Source organism: Osmerus eperlanus, chromosome 11, assembly GCF_963692335.1.
Source record: "Osmerus eperlanus chromosome 11, fOsmEpe2.1, whole genome shotgun sequence".
NCBI lineage: Eukaryota > Metazoa > Chordata > Actinopteri > Osmeriformes > Osmeridae > Osmerus > Osmerus eperlanus.
In genome coordinates this window covers 5,624,397-5,638,732 of record NC_085028.1, presented here as the reverse complement: position 1 = coordinate 5,638,732, position 14,336 = coordinate 5,624,397, and the positions used below count along the sequence as shown (strand labels likewise).

General features: G+C 43.5%; 2 protein-coding genes across 3 annotated transcripts in view; one reads left to right on the top strand and one right to left on the bottom strand.

Moving 5' to 3' along the window:
• Positions 1-178: 178 nt before the first annotated feature.
• Positions 179-4,660, bottom strand: foxa3 (forkhead box A3). Its single transcript, XM_062473367.1, is given in 3 exon segments — positions 179-2,236; positions 2,238-3,154; positions 4,170-4,660. Coding segments are annotated over 3 exon segments (1,362 nt in total). The 5' UTR covers positions 4,242-4,660; the 3' UTR covers positions 179-1,863.
• A 6,115-nt stretch (positions 4,661-10,775) lies between these two features.
• nova2 (NOVA alternative splicing regulator 2) overlaps positions 10,776-14,336 on the top strand; it is a 43,118-nt gene continuing 39,557 nt past the window's right edge. The window contains exons 1-2 of one of the 2 annotated variants that reach the window (XM_062473923.1): positions 10,776-11,675; positions 13,777-13,851. In XM_062473923.1, the coding sequence (XP_062329907.1) occupies positions 11,519-11,675; positions 13,777-13,851 (232 nt within the window). In that variant the 5' untranslated portion in view covers positions 10,776-11,518. The remainder of the gene's footprint in view (positions 11,676-13,776; positions 13,852-14,336) is intronic. The other variant, XM_062473924.1, reaches the window with a different exon arrangement.

Here is a 14,336-nt window from a genome sequence, read left to right as displayed (position 1 = left end):
GACCTAAAATGTCGACCTTTTGATCTAATGGTAATCATTTCAATCAATACATGAGCCATGTACGAGACCATAGTTAGAGTCCCACCAGAGAATAGGCTACCACAAGGCCATGAGTTTGTTTAGGCTTACAGGCGTTAATCCTCATTACCGTCAAAAGGAACCAAAAATAGAAAAACAGTTTCTCCCCGAAATTTAGCTTTTTAATATGAAAAAACAGAAATCATTTTAATCACAACATTCAAGCCAACAAAACAACAACGTTACAACACAATATATATATACGTATATATTAACACACTTTTCTGAGTTTGAAAAGCAACATGGTTTGGTTTAAATAAACACGTCTTTTTCACAAAAACTAAAATACGAGACATGAAAACAGCATTTCTGACCTGAAATTCATAACTTCTGTATATCCTTTTTTTTTTTTTTTCCTTCTGAAAGGGTTCCTTCAGTGAATCTCCAGTTAATTTTGTTCACCCATGGACACATGTTGAACAGGCACTTGTGAGTTTCTGAGGACAAAAACACAATGTTCTGACGTTGTAGTCAGTGATATGATCCTGGTTTGCCATTAGCAATGGAAAGAAGGGGTGGTGAAAAGGCATTGTTGTAACACACTATCAGGCCCTCTCTAGCTGTGCAAAACAGAGCAGAACTCTAGTGCAAAGGACTGTATGTAAATGACCCAGTAGTGCATCTTCATTCAACTCCTATCTTAGTAACTGATTCAGCTGTACTCCAAGAACCGAGCCCAAGGAGAGGAATTATTATTAAAAACAGCTAAATGGGGGGAGGGGGGGGGGCTGAAGGAACCTCTGACAAAACAAAATGCTTTTAAAACGAACAAATGATGAACAAACCTGAAACACCGCTTACCACAGTTTCATACTCTTATTTTTTTTTCTTCATTTTATTACAAAATTTTAGTTGCAAAATGGATATTGGGTAGTATTAGAGATCAACAGAAATGTCTTTCTTTGCATCAGTAAAAATAGATTTTTCCGCCATTTTATAAAATGACCCATGGCAGCTACACTTAAGTAGTATGGATATGTGTATAATTTTGAAAGAGATAAAAACAGCATATCAAAACTAAGAATGAACAAAGTTGTAACACAAAGAACAACAAATAAAAACATAGGAATTCCCTGTGATGCAGTAACCTGAAGCTCCTCTCTCTCTCTCTCTCTTTTCATCGCTCTCTCCCACAATTTCTCAGCCTGTTTAAATGTCACATTTGTCTGTAACTTTTCAACACAGCACTGTACAAGATATATTAAATTTAATCCCTTCATAAATAAATGCATTATCTCCTTCACCCCTTTCCATCTATTTACAATTTATACAACCCAAATTTACTTTGTTCACCCATGTGTTGTCAGATGGACTCAGTCTAAGGATTACAATTTAGGATGAATGCAATGCCTGGCTAAGATCTGATATGATGTTGACCACAAGCCTTTTCTGGGGTTTTTTGTCGTATGATCTTCAGAGAAACTGATTCCCCTTCGACAGCACAGAATCTGCTCTGTGTGTCCAGGATCTGTTTTACCTTCATCTCCAGTCTGTGTAACGACAGCCTCCTCCGCTCTCTCGCTGTGTGTCCAGCTCTGAGACACGCTCCCTCACGCTCGGCTCCAGCCTGGAGCGGCAGCCATTTTAAATTTCAGGTGTGTGCTTTCCGCCGGCTGCAGGATGGCTGGAGGTGAAGGACTGCAGGACTTCAAATCCAGAGTCCACAGAGGCTTTGATGGGGGGGCCAGAGGGGTGGGGGGGTGGGGGGGGGGTTTGTGGTGAGGGGAGGGGAGGGCTAAAATGGGGTGTTAAAGGAGACAGTGGGGGGGGGGGGTTTGCTCCAGGTTAGGATGCATTGAGGACAGAGCGGCTGTAGAGGGTCTGGTAGTACGCCCCGGTGTCCAGGCCAGAGGGGACGTTGTTGTCGTAGATCTGCTTGGCGGCGACGGGCGAGCTGCTGGCGTAGCCGTTGTAGGCCATGACCTGGTCCTGGTAGGACTTGAGGTCCATCTTCTGCTCGTTGGACATGAGATTGGTGATGGAGAAGGGGTGGTTGAAGTTGTAGTGGGGATCCAGGGACTTTAGGGCTTCACTGTGCATGTCCAGGTGCTGCTGCTGCTGCATGGGGCTGCCCAGGAGATGAGTGCTGACCCCCAGGGCCTGGGAGTGGAGCAGCGGGTTGGAGGAGACAGCCATGGCGGTGGAAGAGGAAGAAGGGGGGGAGGGAGAGAGGCGGGCTGTGGATGTGGGAGGTCGGGGGACGGGGGCAGTCCAGCGGGACCATGTTCCTCTGCTGTGATTGGTCGTCGGAGGAGGACCCCGGGTGGGACGCGTCAGAGTGGGCGGAGTCGGCGCCCTCTGAGCCGCCCGCCGGACTGTGCTCCTCCATCAGGCTCTCTCCATGGCCGCCCTTCCCCGACCCCGCTTCCTGACCCTTCCCGGCTGCCTTCTTCGCCGCCTTCTCCTCAATCTTGAAGCGCTTCTGCCGGCGCAGGTAACAGCCGTTCTCGAACATGTTGCCAGAGTTCGGGTGCAGCGCCCAGTAGGACCCCTTGCCGGGTTTGTCAGGTGAGCGTGCGACCTTGACAAAGCAGTCGTTGAAGGAGAGCGAGTGGCGTATGGAGTTCTGCCAACGCTGCTGGTTCTCCCGGTAGTAGGGGAACAGGTCCATGATCCACTGGTAGATCTCATTGAGGGTGAGCATCTTGCTGCCCGACTGCTGGATCGCCATGGTGATGAGGGAGATGTAGGAGTAGGGAGGCTTGGCGTGGGTCAGGGAGCGACGGTAGGGCTTGGGCACCTCTTTGGCCCCGGGCCGGGAGAGGGAGGTGGGGGACGGGTAGCTCAGCTGGCCCATGGGCTGGCCCATGTTCTGGTAGTGTGAGAGAGAGCCCAAGGAGGGGGCTGAGGAGCCCAGCTGGGTCAGAGAGCCTGGGTTCAGGGAGGAGGTGACGGGGGACAGGCTCATGTGGTTGCCCCCCCCAGCCATGGAGGTCATCTGGTTGCCATTGAGCCCCCCAGCTCCGGGGTAGCCCCCCATGTTCATGGAGGCGGGGGAGCCAGCAGGGTTCAGGTTGATGTAGCTGGTTCCCATGGCGCCCAGACTGGAGTTCATGACGCTGGGAGATGAGTACATCTAGAACACAAACAAAACAAACAAACAAAAAACACATGAGCAATGTGTTAAGAAGAATGGAGCACGTATCCATATGAATATGTTTCTGTTTGAGATCAAAATACTGAAACGCGAAATAAAGACTTTTTTTCACAACGTCTTGACAAAATGGGAGTATCAATGCACAATGCTGCTATTCGTGCGAAGCGAACAGGACATGGAGTTCGCATAGTACTGTTAACCTGAGAACGCGTAAAAAGCGCGTCACTGGTGCGTTCCATTTCATATGCTAGACTGTCTCTCTTCCACTTCAACAAAATAATCAACACCAACATAAAAATAGACACGAAATATTTCAAATTATATGATAAGTATGGTAAAATCAAACGAAAAGTGTGGTCAAATAACGCGTTTCCACTCAATCACACAGAACAAAAAAAACGTACTCTTGCGTATGTTAACATTCTGGAGATAGGCTAATAAAACATTGGAACTAACCTTATATTTATATTGGTAGATGCAAATTTGTATATTAAACTTGATTAAATATTATGATTATGAATGTTTGATAACATTCTTTGAAGATAAAAAATAACTGCGGGCCTAATTTAATTGCTTCTAAGTGACGGAAATGTTTATACACATTTCAAATATAGGATTATTTAATCAATGAAATACTTTTGTGTATTGTGTTAGTAAACAGTGAATTATAAAATACGTAGGCTTATACTGAAAATCGAAACATTTGAAATTTGTTTTACAAGTAGGCTATTTCACAGTGCATGCTGATATTAAACGTGAGCGTCATTATGCTCCAAGTAGCAGAAACCATTAGATTACATTCGAATAGACTAAGTTATTTGTCAGTAAAATCCAATGCCGAGAATCTAGTCTCTTAATCTTAAACCCCAAAGAAACAGAGTCTCTGTCTACAAACAAAACTAAATTTAAAATGAGTGGAATCGTTTTTCTCTCTTTTTTTCTTGTTCTTTTCTAAACATTAGGAATACCGCAAATGAATATTGATGTGGTTTACCTCACTGGCTTCGCTGTAGAAAGCATTCCATTCTGGTATATCATGAGATTCCATTTTCACTGAGCTCAACATCCCCAACACAACTTCTCTGTGTAAAGAGGTTGTTCGAACAATAATAATAAAAAAAAACGATCCTTGATAAAGTCGAAACGAATGCTTTAAAGAAAAAAATCCAATTTATCGAAAATTGGTCCACTGACACGAAAATCTCTGTGCTGAAAGCAATTCAGAAATATATAAAAAGACAAAAATACTAAATCAAAAAAATAATTCTTCCTTTTAAACTGTTCAAGTCCCAAGAACGTAATGTCAATATTTTGTCTTCGATTTATCAATCATCCATTGTTTCATAATCAAGAGCAACACCTTAACTTATTTTATCTAAGGCCGATGTTGACTAGCCTACTGTCTCTTAGCACCGTTGGTTATATCCGTATGTAGTCCCGAGGACGCTGCTGTTAAACCGTCGCCCGGGTACGCGTGAGTCAATGTGCGAGGGGCAAGTACTGTAAAAGTTTGACGTCCGGGCTTTAAAACGCAGGTGAGGTCCCGCCCCTCTCGTCAATTTGAATGCTTTCTGTGACTCAGGAAGAGGCCGGTAAAAAGGCCTCTCTTGCCCCCTGGTGTGCTGTATATTGGCCCAGGAGTGGGGTCAGACGCTTTCTTAGCCTACTGTGGGAATTGAGAGACAGGCCCATGACCAAGGCGTGTGGAATAATTTAGTATTTGTAATTTTTTTCGTTATGGATCGTTAGGATTGAACATTTGAACACTGAACATCAATTTTCAGATTATTTCTATGGCCATATTGCCTATCGAATGAACTCGATGACAAACAGTCCTAAACACCAGCTATTAAAATGATTACAGAAACCCAAATACACGTCAGAATACCGATGTAATATAATAATAATAATTAGTTTCAAGTTTCCCCTCAGACTAACTTGTGCATATGGGCCTATGTATGGGCTGATGATGATGATGCAGTCAGGCTGTAGGCAAACCAGCATATAACCTTGTCAGTGAGTTAAGCTCATCAGAGGGGGGCCTGATACGACCCTCCTGCCTGCGGGGGGGGGGGGGGGGTGAGAGGACACTTAATTCTCCTGGCTATCACTTCTACGGGGAGCCCCACATCAGCCTATTGAAGATTGATTAATGGTTTAGGCGTAAAAAAGATGGCACTTTTTGTTTTACAAAGTCAAACATCAGCCTTGCCAAAACGAGCCAATTTAAACCAACAGACGCGGATAACTAACTTTATACGTTCCACTTTAAGTTGTATTAGTAGGCTGTAAAAAATGTAAACGACGTTTGTTCTGTGTTATTCCAAAATGTAGGCCTATAGGCATGGCTATATATTTTGTAGCCTAGGACATGGCTACAAATATCCTTCTGGTTCAGTATGTGGAAAATGGCATCGTCCCGTTTGAGCTCCAAACAACGAAACACAATAAATAACGCAATCTGATGTGTAATGCGTTGTAGGTCCGGTTCTTCATTTTACAATACACATCTGACTGCGGCGTGCAGACGGGCCGATCTAAATGTCAATGCGTTTCCTAATTGACAGTGAATGGAGCTGTAATTGATGCGCATGCAGGTGGTCGACAAGATTAGCAGAGAAAAGCGCGAGGAAACAACTCCCTCAGGAAGTGGGTTCAGCAGCGTTATTGCGTTTCTCACTTTGACTTTGAACATTAAAATGTATCAATTTGAGACAAAGAAATCAAACGAGATTGTGAATTACTGACACCGCGAGATATTGATGTTTGCACAAAAGCATGCGGGTCTACAGAGTTCACTTTGCAAGCCATCATCATCTCCAAACGTCCCGACGGTTTGCGCCTGTTTGCAGAACGTTCTCACGTCGATTAAGCCATTGAATGGGCTGACACCTGTTTGTCTGTAATGACAGTAATTACGTTTTGTGGAATTATGCTCTGTTCATCTAGCCTATAAAGATAATCGAACACACTCTGGATTAAGAAGGATATAGGCTACATCTGCGTTTGATCAGAGAAAGACAAAATCATGTTTTAACACCACCGAACTCTTATTTAATAGGCCGTATCCCAATTATCATTGCTATGATTTTGATGTCGGTTTATAACTTCCGCGTTATAAACTCCGTTATTATTCAAGTGCTTGAAGGGAAGGGGTTGCGCTTTTACGCACTTGGGCAGCAGACAGGATCGCTTCTCCGGTAGCTAATCCTTCCAGCTTTCTGTTGCTATCGTGGTCAGCTCTCCAACACACATCCTGAGATCTCTCTTCTAATGCCAATGGTCGTTCATTAACACCTCAATAATTAGTTAACAATAGCTTTAATGAGTTAACACTAACAGAGGAAGCAACGAATTACATTACACTCTCTACACGACTAGTCGGTTGTAAAACTGAGAATTGACCGTTATGTTTATAGAAGGAGGATATAACATTTTAAAAAATCGAATATAATAGGGGTGAATAAAAAAATATACATATAAACAAAAAGTTGCTCTGAAATAACAGACACTCCTAAGATAGTCGCACGTATTGAACCTGAATAGTCCCAATATCAATTGAATTGAATGTTAAAATGCATGCGTGTCCATAGACGTTTCTCCATAACTGAGGCATTATTTACCTCTAAAAACACATATTGCCATATTTAATGATGAACGACTCCAGATGCCGGTACATTCACAAATCAAATTGCGCCATCTAGTGGAATAGTCCTTTGGACCCCGTGGGTATGTGCTCCATTTTGAAAACGTTAATCTTGAGGGATATAGTTGAGAGATTGGCTTTAAAGAGCAAAGAGTGGGCTGCCTACCTCTCCTGGGAAGGTATTTATGTAAAAACCTAAATGGGATGGAAGAAAAATACACTCAGGTCCCCAGAACCGCCACTGGATAAAAACCTGAATGTCATCCTGTTTTACTCTGTCTGTTTGCTTCTCTGTATGTCTGGTAGGGACTAAGACAACATATACCATTAAAACAATAGCAATCATTACAGTTAACTTTGGAAAACGGGCCTTCTGTCAATTGCTCCTTCTGAGAGAGTTTTCAGGGAAATGTAGTTTCCCTTTTTTAGTAGTTCACATGTTATAACCAATTTCTACCCTAGGTGTCAGCCTTGTATACCACGGTCCTCCTTGCTATCTGAGTGTCACAGCTGGATTTGGGGCAGGCATCACTGAGGCAAAGCCAAATAACGATGTTTGGCAGCGTAGCTTCCTGCTAACTCTCAGGTATCAACCAAAGGGTTAGGGATTTAAATTAATTCAAACTGATGATAAAAAGTCAGTGTGGTTGGATTATTTGTCATCCGAGATGACAATCATTTACATTTACATTTGTAAAAAAACATTGTGGGTAGCCAAAACATGAAGCATACATTGTGAAAAGCAAATAAGTGCCAATGGGATGAATCATAAGAGCATGTAGTTAAACAAGTTACAATTAAACAACATCATACAGTGTTTCAATAAATATAAACAATATAGTACAGTAAGATGTCATTTGAGGCATTGCTCCACTCTGGGTAACCTCATAAGAGATAGACAATTATCAGATTTTAAGACAGAAACTGTAAACCATTTGATAAGTCTCCTTTCAAGGCCCTAGTTTTGTCGTGGATCCTTTAGCCTCATTTTCATTTCATGAATGAGTAATGATGTGGTCTGGTATAGAGACGAGAATAACTTAGTCAGCTGACACCAGATGTGTTTTAATCTAGGCTTGTCCCCCCCGTCGGTCTGCCAGACAGCAGGCCAGCAGAGGAAGAGAGAGAGGGGGGGAGAGAGAGGGGGATTGATAGACTTGAGTTTGAACACACCTTTATTAGAGATTACATAAGAGAGGGGAGAGAGAGAGAGAGAGAGAAGAGAGAGAGAGAGAGAGAGAGAGAGAGAGAGAGAGGGGGAAAGAGAGAAAGGGGGATGAGTGATAGGAAGGGAGAGAGAGACATAAGTTTAAACACCTTTATTAGAGAGGGAGACAGAGAGGGAAAGAGAGGGGGTGGAAGAGGTAGAGGGAAAGAGAGGGGGGAGAGAGGGGGGAGGGAAGGAGATGTCCAGATGGGGGACCCCTGGTAACAATAGGACAAGGGTCACGCATTGCAATCCACCTAGATCTGACAGACCTCAATAGTGTCCCACTGGGCTGGCTGTGTGTGTGTGAGTGTGAGAGAGTGTGCGTGTTCAACTGTGCTTGAAAGAGTGTGTGTATGAATGACTGTGTGAGAGTGCGTGTGTGTATGAGTGTGTGAGAGTGTGTGTGTGTGTGTGAGAGAGAAAGTGTGTGTGTGTGAGAGAGAGAGAGAGAGAGAGAGAGAGAGAGAGAGAGAGAGAGAGAGAGAGAGAGAGAGAGAGAGAGAGAGAGAGAGAGAGAGAAAGAGAGTGTGTATGAGTGTTTGTGTGTGTGTGTGTGTGCGTGTGTGTGTGTGTGTGTGTGTGAAAGAGAGAGAGTGTGTGTGTGTCTGTGTGTGAAAGAGAGAGTGTAAAAGAGAAGAGGGAGAACACACCCTCTTACTGCTGGAATGAAGGGATCTACCCTGCGACCATCTGTACAAAGTTACCACACAAACTGTATAGAGGCTTTGGCTGGACAGCTGACTCATACAGATTAAAATATGTTATACTATACAGATATTTAAAAACACAAAGACTGGTATTGAATGATGTTGTAGATAATATTTCTCTAACCCTTTGCAGAGTGTGATGTTTGTTAGTAGACCCTCTATAAAAGAACATAGGATTAATCTCATTGTCTGAGGAGTCTATAATAAATGTGACACGTAAAGAATGGAAGCAGCTTTTCAAACCATCCATTCCTGCCTGTTTGTTCACCATGACAACCACAGGGGGAGCCAGTTACCAGCATCTGCAGCCCACAATCACTCTCTCCCTCTCTTTCTCCCCCTCTCTCTCAACAGTCTCTCTTTCTCTACCTCGCTCTGCCTTTCAAAAGTCTCTCTCTCCCTCTCTCCCAACATACTTTCTCTCCCTCTCATTTTCAACAGTCTCTCTCCCTCTCTCATTGCTTCAACAATCTCTCTCTCAACAGTCTCTCTTTCTCTCTGTCAATGGTCTCTTCATCACTGCCTCTTTCTTACACACACACACACACTGCCTCTCTGCCTCAGTCTGAGACAGCCTCACTTCCCTGCATCCTCCTCCTTTTCTCTGCTCTTAGGCTGTTACCTACCTGTCTGGTGGGTGACAGCATTGGAGAAGAGCAGAACAGAGTGGATTATAGTGTGTGTCCATGGTGATAGCATGCAGGGTCTGTGGAGTCACGGGGAGAATGTGAATAGACCTGAGAATGACACAAACACATTTTTGAATGTGTGTACAGACTCTGTCATTTCTCTTTATCACAAGGAGGTAAATGTCCACAAAAATGCTCACAAGCCAAACCATAAATCAGTTGTTAACTATGTCAAATCTTGGTTATAATCCTATGTTGGTTTAGTTTGGGGTAGACCGCAATATTATCTGACCTCTTGAAAAACGCTCACATCTGTTATAGTTCCAAGCTTGTGCCTAATAAAAACAAAAGAATGTTCATGGCAGCACAAGCTTCACAGCTTATGGGCTACCTCACATTTTCCATAAGAGGCAATGCTAGGTTAGGCTAAGCTAGTAGGCCACCAAGGACAGATATACTGTAGTAGGCTACCAGTGGTTATGTGGCTACTGCTTGTTGCTTCTCCAGCAACGGTCCAATAACGTCTTTGATTCATCTTTCTCGGATTTGCCACGTATATCCACCCATCAAGCCGCGGATTGGACTCTCTCACGGAGGTAGACCTAGATGTCTCGACGCTGAAATTCTCACAGCGATGTGAAAGTGTGAGATTGCTGCTTGTGTGTCGGCCGCGGACGGTGCAATGTCACCTTGACGAGAATCTGGAGCACGAGGGGCGCTCCGCATCTGTCTAGGACTGGGCAGGGAGAGAGAGAGACTGTGTGTGTGTGCCCGCAGCGTGAATGTGTGTGTGAGAGCGAGATCAGGCAGTAAAATAAAGCCGGCCACGGAGAGTTGAGCTCAGGAGATCCCTGCATTTGGTTCCTTCCAGACGGAGATGGCTGGCGTACACACAGGTAGGCTAATCAACTTCCAGGTACGTGAAACGCATTGTACCTGTAGGCAAGTTGTGCATAGACTATTCAATAGAGTAGGGATTCTTAACTATTGCCAAATAGATGCCAAACCTGCAAGTCTGTATATCTTTAGAATATAATTAGTATAATTATATGCAAATCACATTAAAATAGCCTAATCAGAAGTTGGGTCAAAGCTCGTTCACCTTTCGGCTGCTTGGGCCTCTGATGGCCCCGATTCTAATAATTTTCCCTGTGGGTCTTTCACGAGAATGTTTTTAAGAATGACACTGTAACGCCGTAGGTTCAAAGCATCCTGCCGATTTAACTTGACATATTTTCGTCGTTGTATCAGCCACCTTCTCCACCCTTGCTCTACGACACTCTCCAATCTCGCCTGCTTCGTTTTGCGGGAAAAAGTCAGCCGCGTCCAATAGCGTTTCGAGAGGGGCGGCTCTTTTTCTCAGCATTCGACGGGGATGGATTTGGATACTCCTGACGTCACCAGATCCCCTGCGCTCGCTCCGTCAGTCAGCGAAGGGATGCTCTGAACACAGGACTGCAGCATCTTTTCTGAGAGACTACAGAAAAACCACCGCTTTGTACCAGATTCTCAGCATTCTCTTCCCTTTTGGATCATTCCGAAACCCACCCCTTGCCTCCAACGTCGATTCGCAAGGTGTCTTCATGCACGGAAAGAACACCGGATAGCGCGTATTTTTTTGTTTCACCACCTCTCCTTTTCCTCGATTTATTTCACCTCTTTGTCATATAATATTTTTTTGTTTTCTTTTTTTGTATTTTGTTGACCGTTTCCTATAGCTGTAAAACAGCGGAGCGCCATCGTTCTGCATTGCTTGGTAGGAATACGCACGTTTACGTTGCGGCGGAATGAAATAGCCTACATATCAGTAGATTGATGGAAGATTGAACCTCTCTAAATTGCACGTTTAGTATTGGTGGAACGGCACAGAATTAATCGGTTTGCTGGATTTGTGATGAGATAACGGCCCCAAACATATCAACCGCTCCAGCATCGCCTGTTGGTGTGAACAACAGTCCGGACGCTGCGCATCTCGCTATTCTCTGAAGGCAGCAAGGATAAACGCGCAAGAGATTCCTTTCGCGAGCATATACGCATTTTAGCCTACATTTCGTGTTCGCTTCATCTATACAGAGACACCTTCTTCCAAAAGCAGCGTTGCGCAAAGGAATAAACGCAGACTAGATACATAACCCAGAGCCCTCTGTGAAAATGATGGCCGGCGGGGCAGTACAGCAAAACGGGATTTTCTCGAATCCTCACCATCACAATCAACAGCCGCACATGGAGTCGGATCCACCAGATTCGCGTAAAAGACCGCTTGAGACCCCTACCGAGGCTAGCAGTACGAAACGCACAAACACTGGAGGTAAGTAAACGACCTATATGTGAGAGATCATCGCCAGTCAATATTGTTTATCCGTAGCCCTTCACGCTCCTGCCACCGGGGCAGCATTGCTTATAGTCGCATAGAAAGGGAAAGGACGACAGGTTGACAATTATCCCGACACCACATGCCTCAACACCATGTTTATAACAGTCGTAGCCTATGTCGAAACTAGGCCTCAATTGATGCCCAGACCTAACGTATAATAGTATGTCGCTATCTGACATTTAACAATAATAACGGGCAGTCTTTGTGTTGATGGGGGTATAAAGACAATGAGGAATGATTGAGGTCGCTGATTTGGAGGGAAGCCCGCTAGGTCTACGCACGCGGTTTTGGTAGTCTATATCACCAGATAATGTTTCTGATACAGATACTAGTATCTCAGTGCACAGCGCAGCATGTGCATCGGCAAAAGGATAGTGAATATCACAACGTAGCCGTGAGAACGTAAACAACAAAAAGCCGCGGCTGGTGCGTGATTGCAGGCTACCATCCTTCTCGCTTCTCTAGCGGCGGATGACCTTGTATTCTAATCTCTCTCATAGCCAGCCCCTCTATTCTTTGTGTACAATCATACAAGAGGATAAACAACTGCGCTCATATCCCCTTCGCCTTGCACAGAACACATTCTAGGTCTAGTTAGCACGGTGAAGCAATTTATGAACACTTTAATGTTGCATTGTGTGTGTTACTACAATGTTTTCTGACATTGTTTAATGTGGATTCCTATCGATGCATTCAGAACAATTACACAAATCTGCATTGACACAATTGTTTCCAATCACGGTCTGCTATTCTGTGCTGGTTGGATCTAACAGGGGATGTCACCATGGTAATATAATCACCATTTGGTTTTTGTTTACATGCTGTCATGCGCCAAGCATCTCCATCCCTACTCTCCCATCAGCACTTGACAGTCATGATGGTCCATGATGGACTGTCTTCATTGGCCTCGGTACACACAGTACTATACACCTAGGTGGATAATTATGAGCATCTTTAGTAAACATTAATGCTCATAATCATGACCATGATACTGCAACGGTGCTTAGATCCACTAAACAGAACTTCAACTAGGCTACAACACCATACTTCAAACAACAACGCAAAATGTTTTTTTTCTCCCTAAAATGCATTAAGATTATGGACTGTTGTCAAGGAAATGAATTGGACAGGCAAGTTAAATGACATCGATCCTCAACGCACTAAAGGCCCTCATATCTAAAAACCATGAAGCACCCGTGGGAGGCATTACCTACTCACCCGCGCGCAAACACACACGTTTCCTCCATTTGGCCAAATGAAATGATTGTGGCTAAGAACACTGAAGTAGATCCTCTTTCTTTCAAGGTAGGGCCCACTAGAGCCACAATAGTCCCCACCACCGGGGACTTAACCGACAGCTAGCTTTTACAAGACGGCAGTCATTTCTCTTCATTTATGTAAAATATAGAGCTGCTTTCCTAGAGTGAGTTAGAAGCAAGGTCCTTTTATGAGAGATATATAAAAAATAATGTATATAGGACATGTATGTTCTTAGGCTGCAGATACAAGTCACTCTGTCAGAAACACAAACACAAACTACACATTGTAACTTGAAAAACAATGTTTGTAAATAATAATATAAATTATTGTTGAAATTATCTAGCTACAATACTTGTTGATAATTGTTGAAATCACTCTATTCTGTTCACAAACTAAACAACAATTTAAATGATTCAAAATGGTTGATGCCTAATATATCAGTAGAGGTACAGGAGGCCTGCTACAGGTGATTGCGGTTTGAACAGAATAATGGGTTGTCTAGTTTAGTCTAGACCAGGGAATCAGTCTATTTATCTACTACTAACCTACCTCTTAATGTATGCAAACTGCGCCAGTTAGCCAGCTAGCTTTGAGGACAGATGAGATTAACTAATGAACTATCCATGCTCTCTCTCTGCCAACGATAACAACCATCGCTGGTTAGCCAGCTAGCTTGAGGACAGATAATATAAACTAATGGGTTATCCAGGCTCTCTCTGTACGACAACAGACGATAGTTTGCCACACACACACCCTGTGCTTCCTCTTCCCCTAGTGCCCTTCCTGCAGCCCCTTTTTGAAACTGAAGGCATTCTATTCCCTCACCAAGAATCACACTCTGACGGCCATGGTAAGAGATACGCTTTGATTCTGTTCTTCTACCTTTCTACGTTCTGCTATTGACTTTGATAAAGGGCTACCATACAAGATGGATGTCACAGTGAAATCACTTCCTGTTTGTATCAAAGGAAGGGTCAAGCTAAATCAGCAGAATAAAAAAAACAAAACAACAAAAATTGGGATACTAATTTACTTATGTGACACCGTAATTTGATTGCCTAAGCCAATATCTTTAATTAGGCCATGAATAATTCCAAATATTGAATCCACAATGAGTATTTACAGTCTAACATCATTATTCTGATGAGGAGTAATATAGAATATCCCTCTGGGATGCTCTTTCTGTAGTATGTAATCAATTCCATAACATCCATTTCCCATGCTTTTATATAATTCAACATTTATTTTGTTTCATGGTACCCAAAGCTTTCACTGGAATTGGAAATGACTCAAAATATTCTGCATCATACATAAGACATCTGTTGGATATCCTGT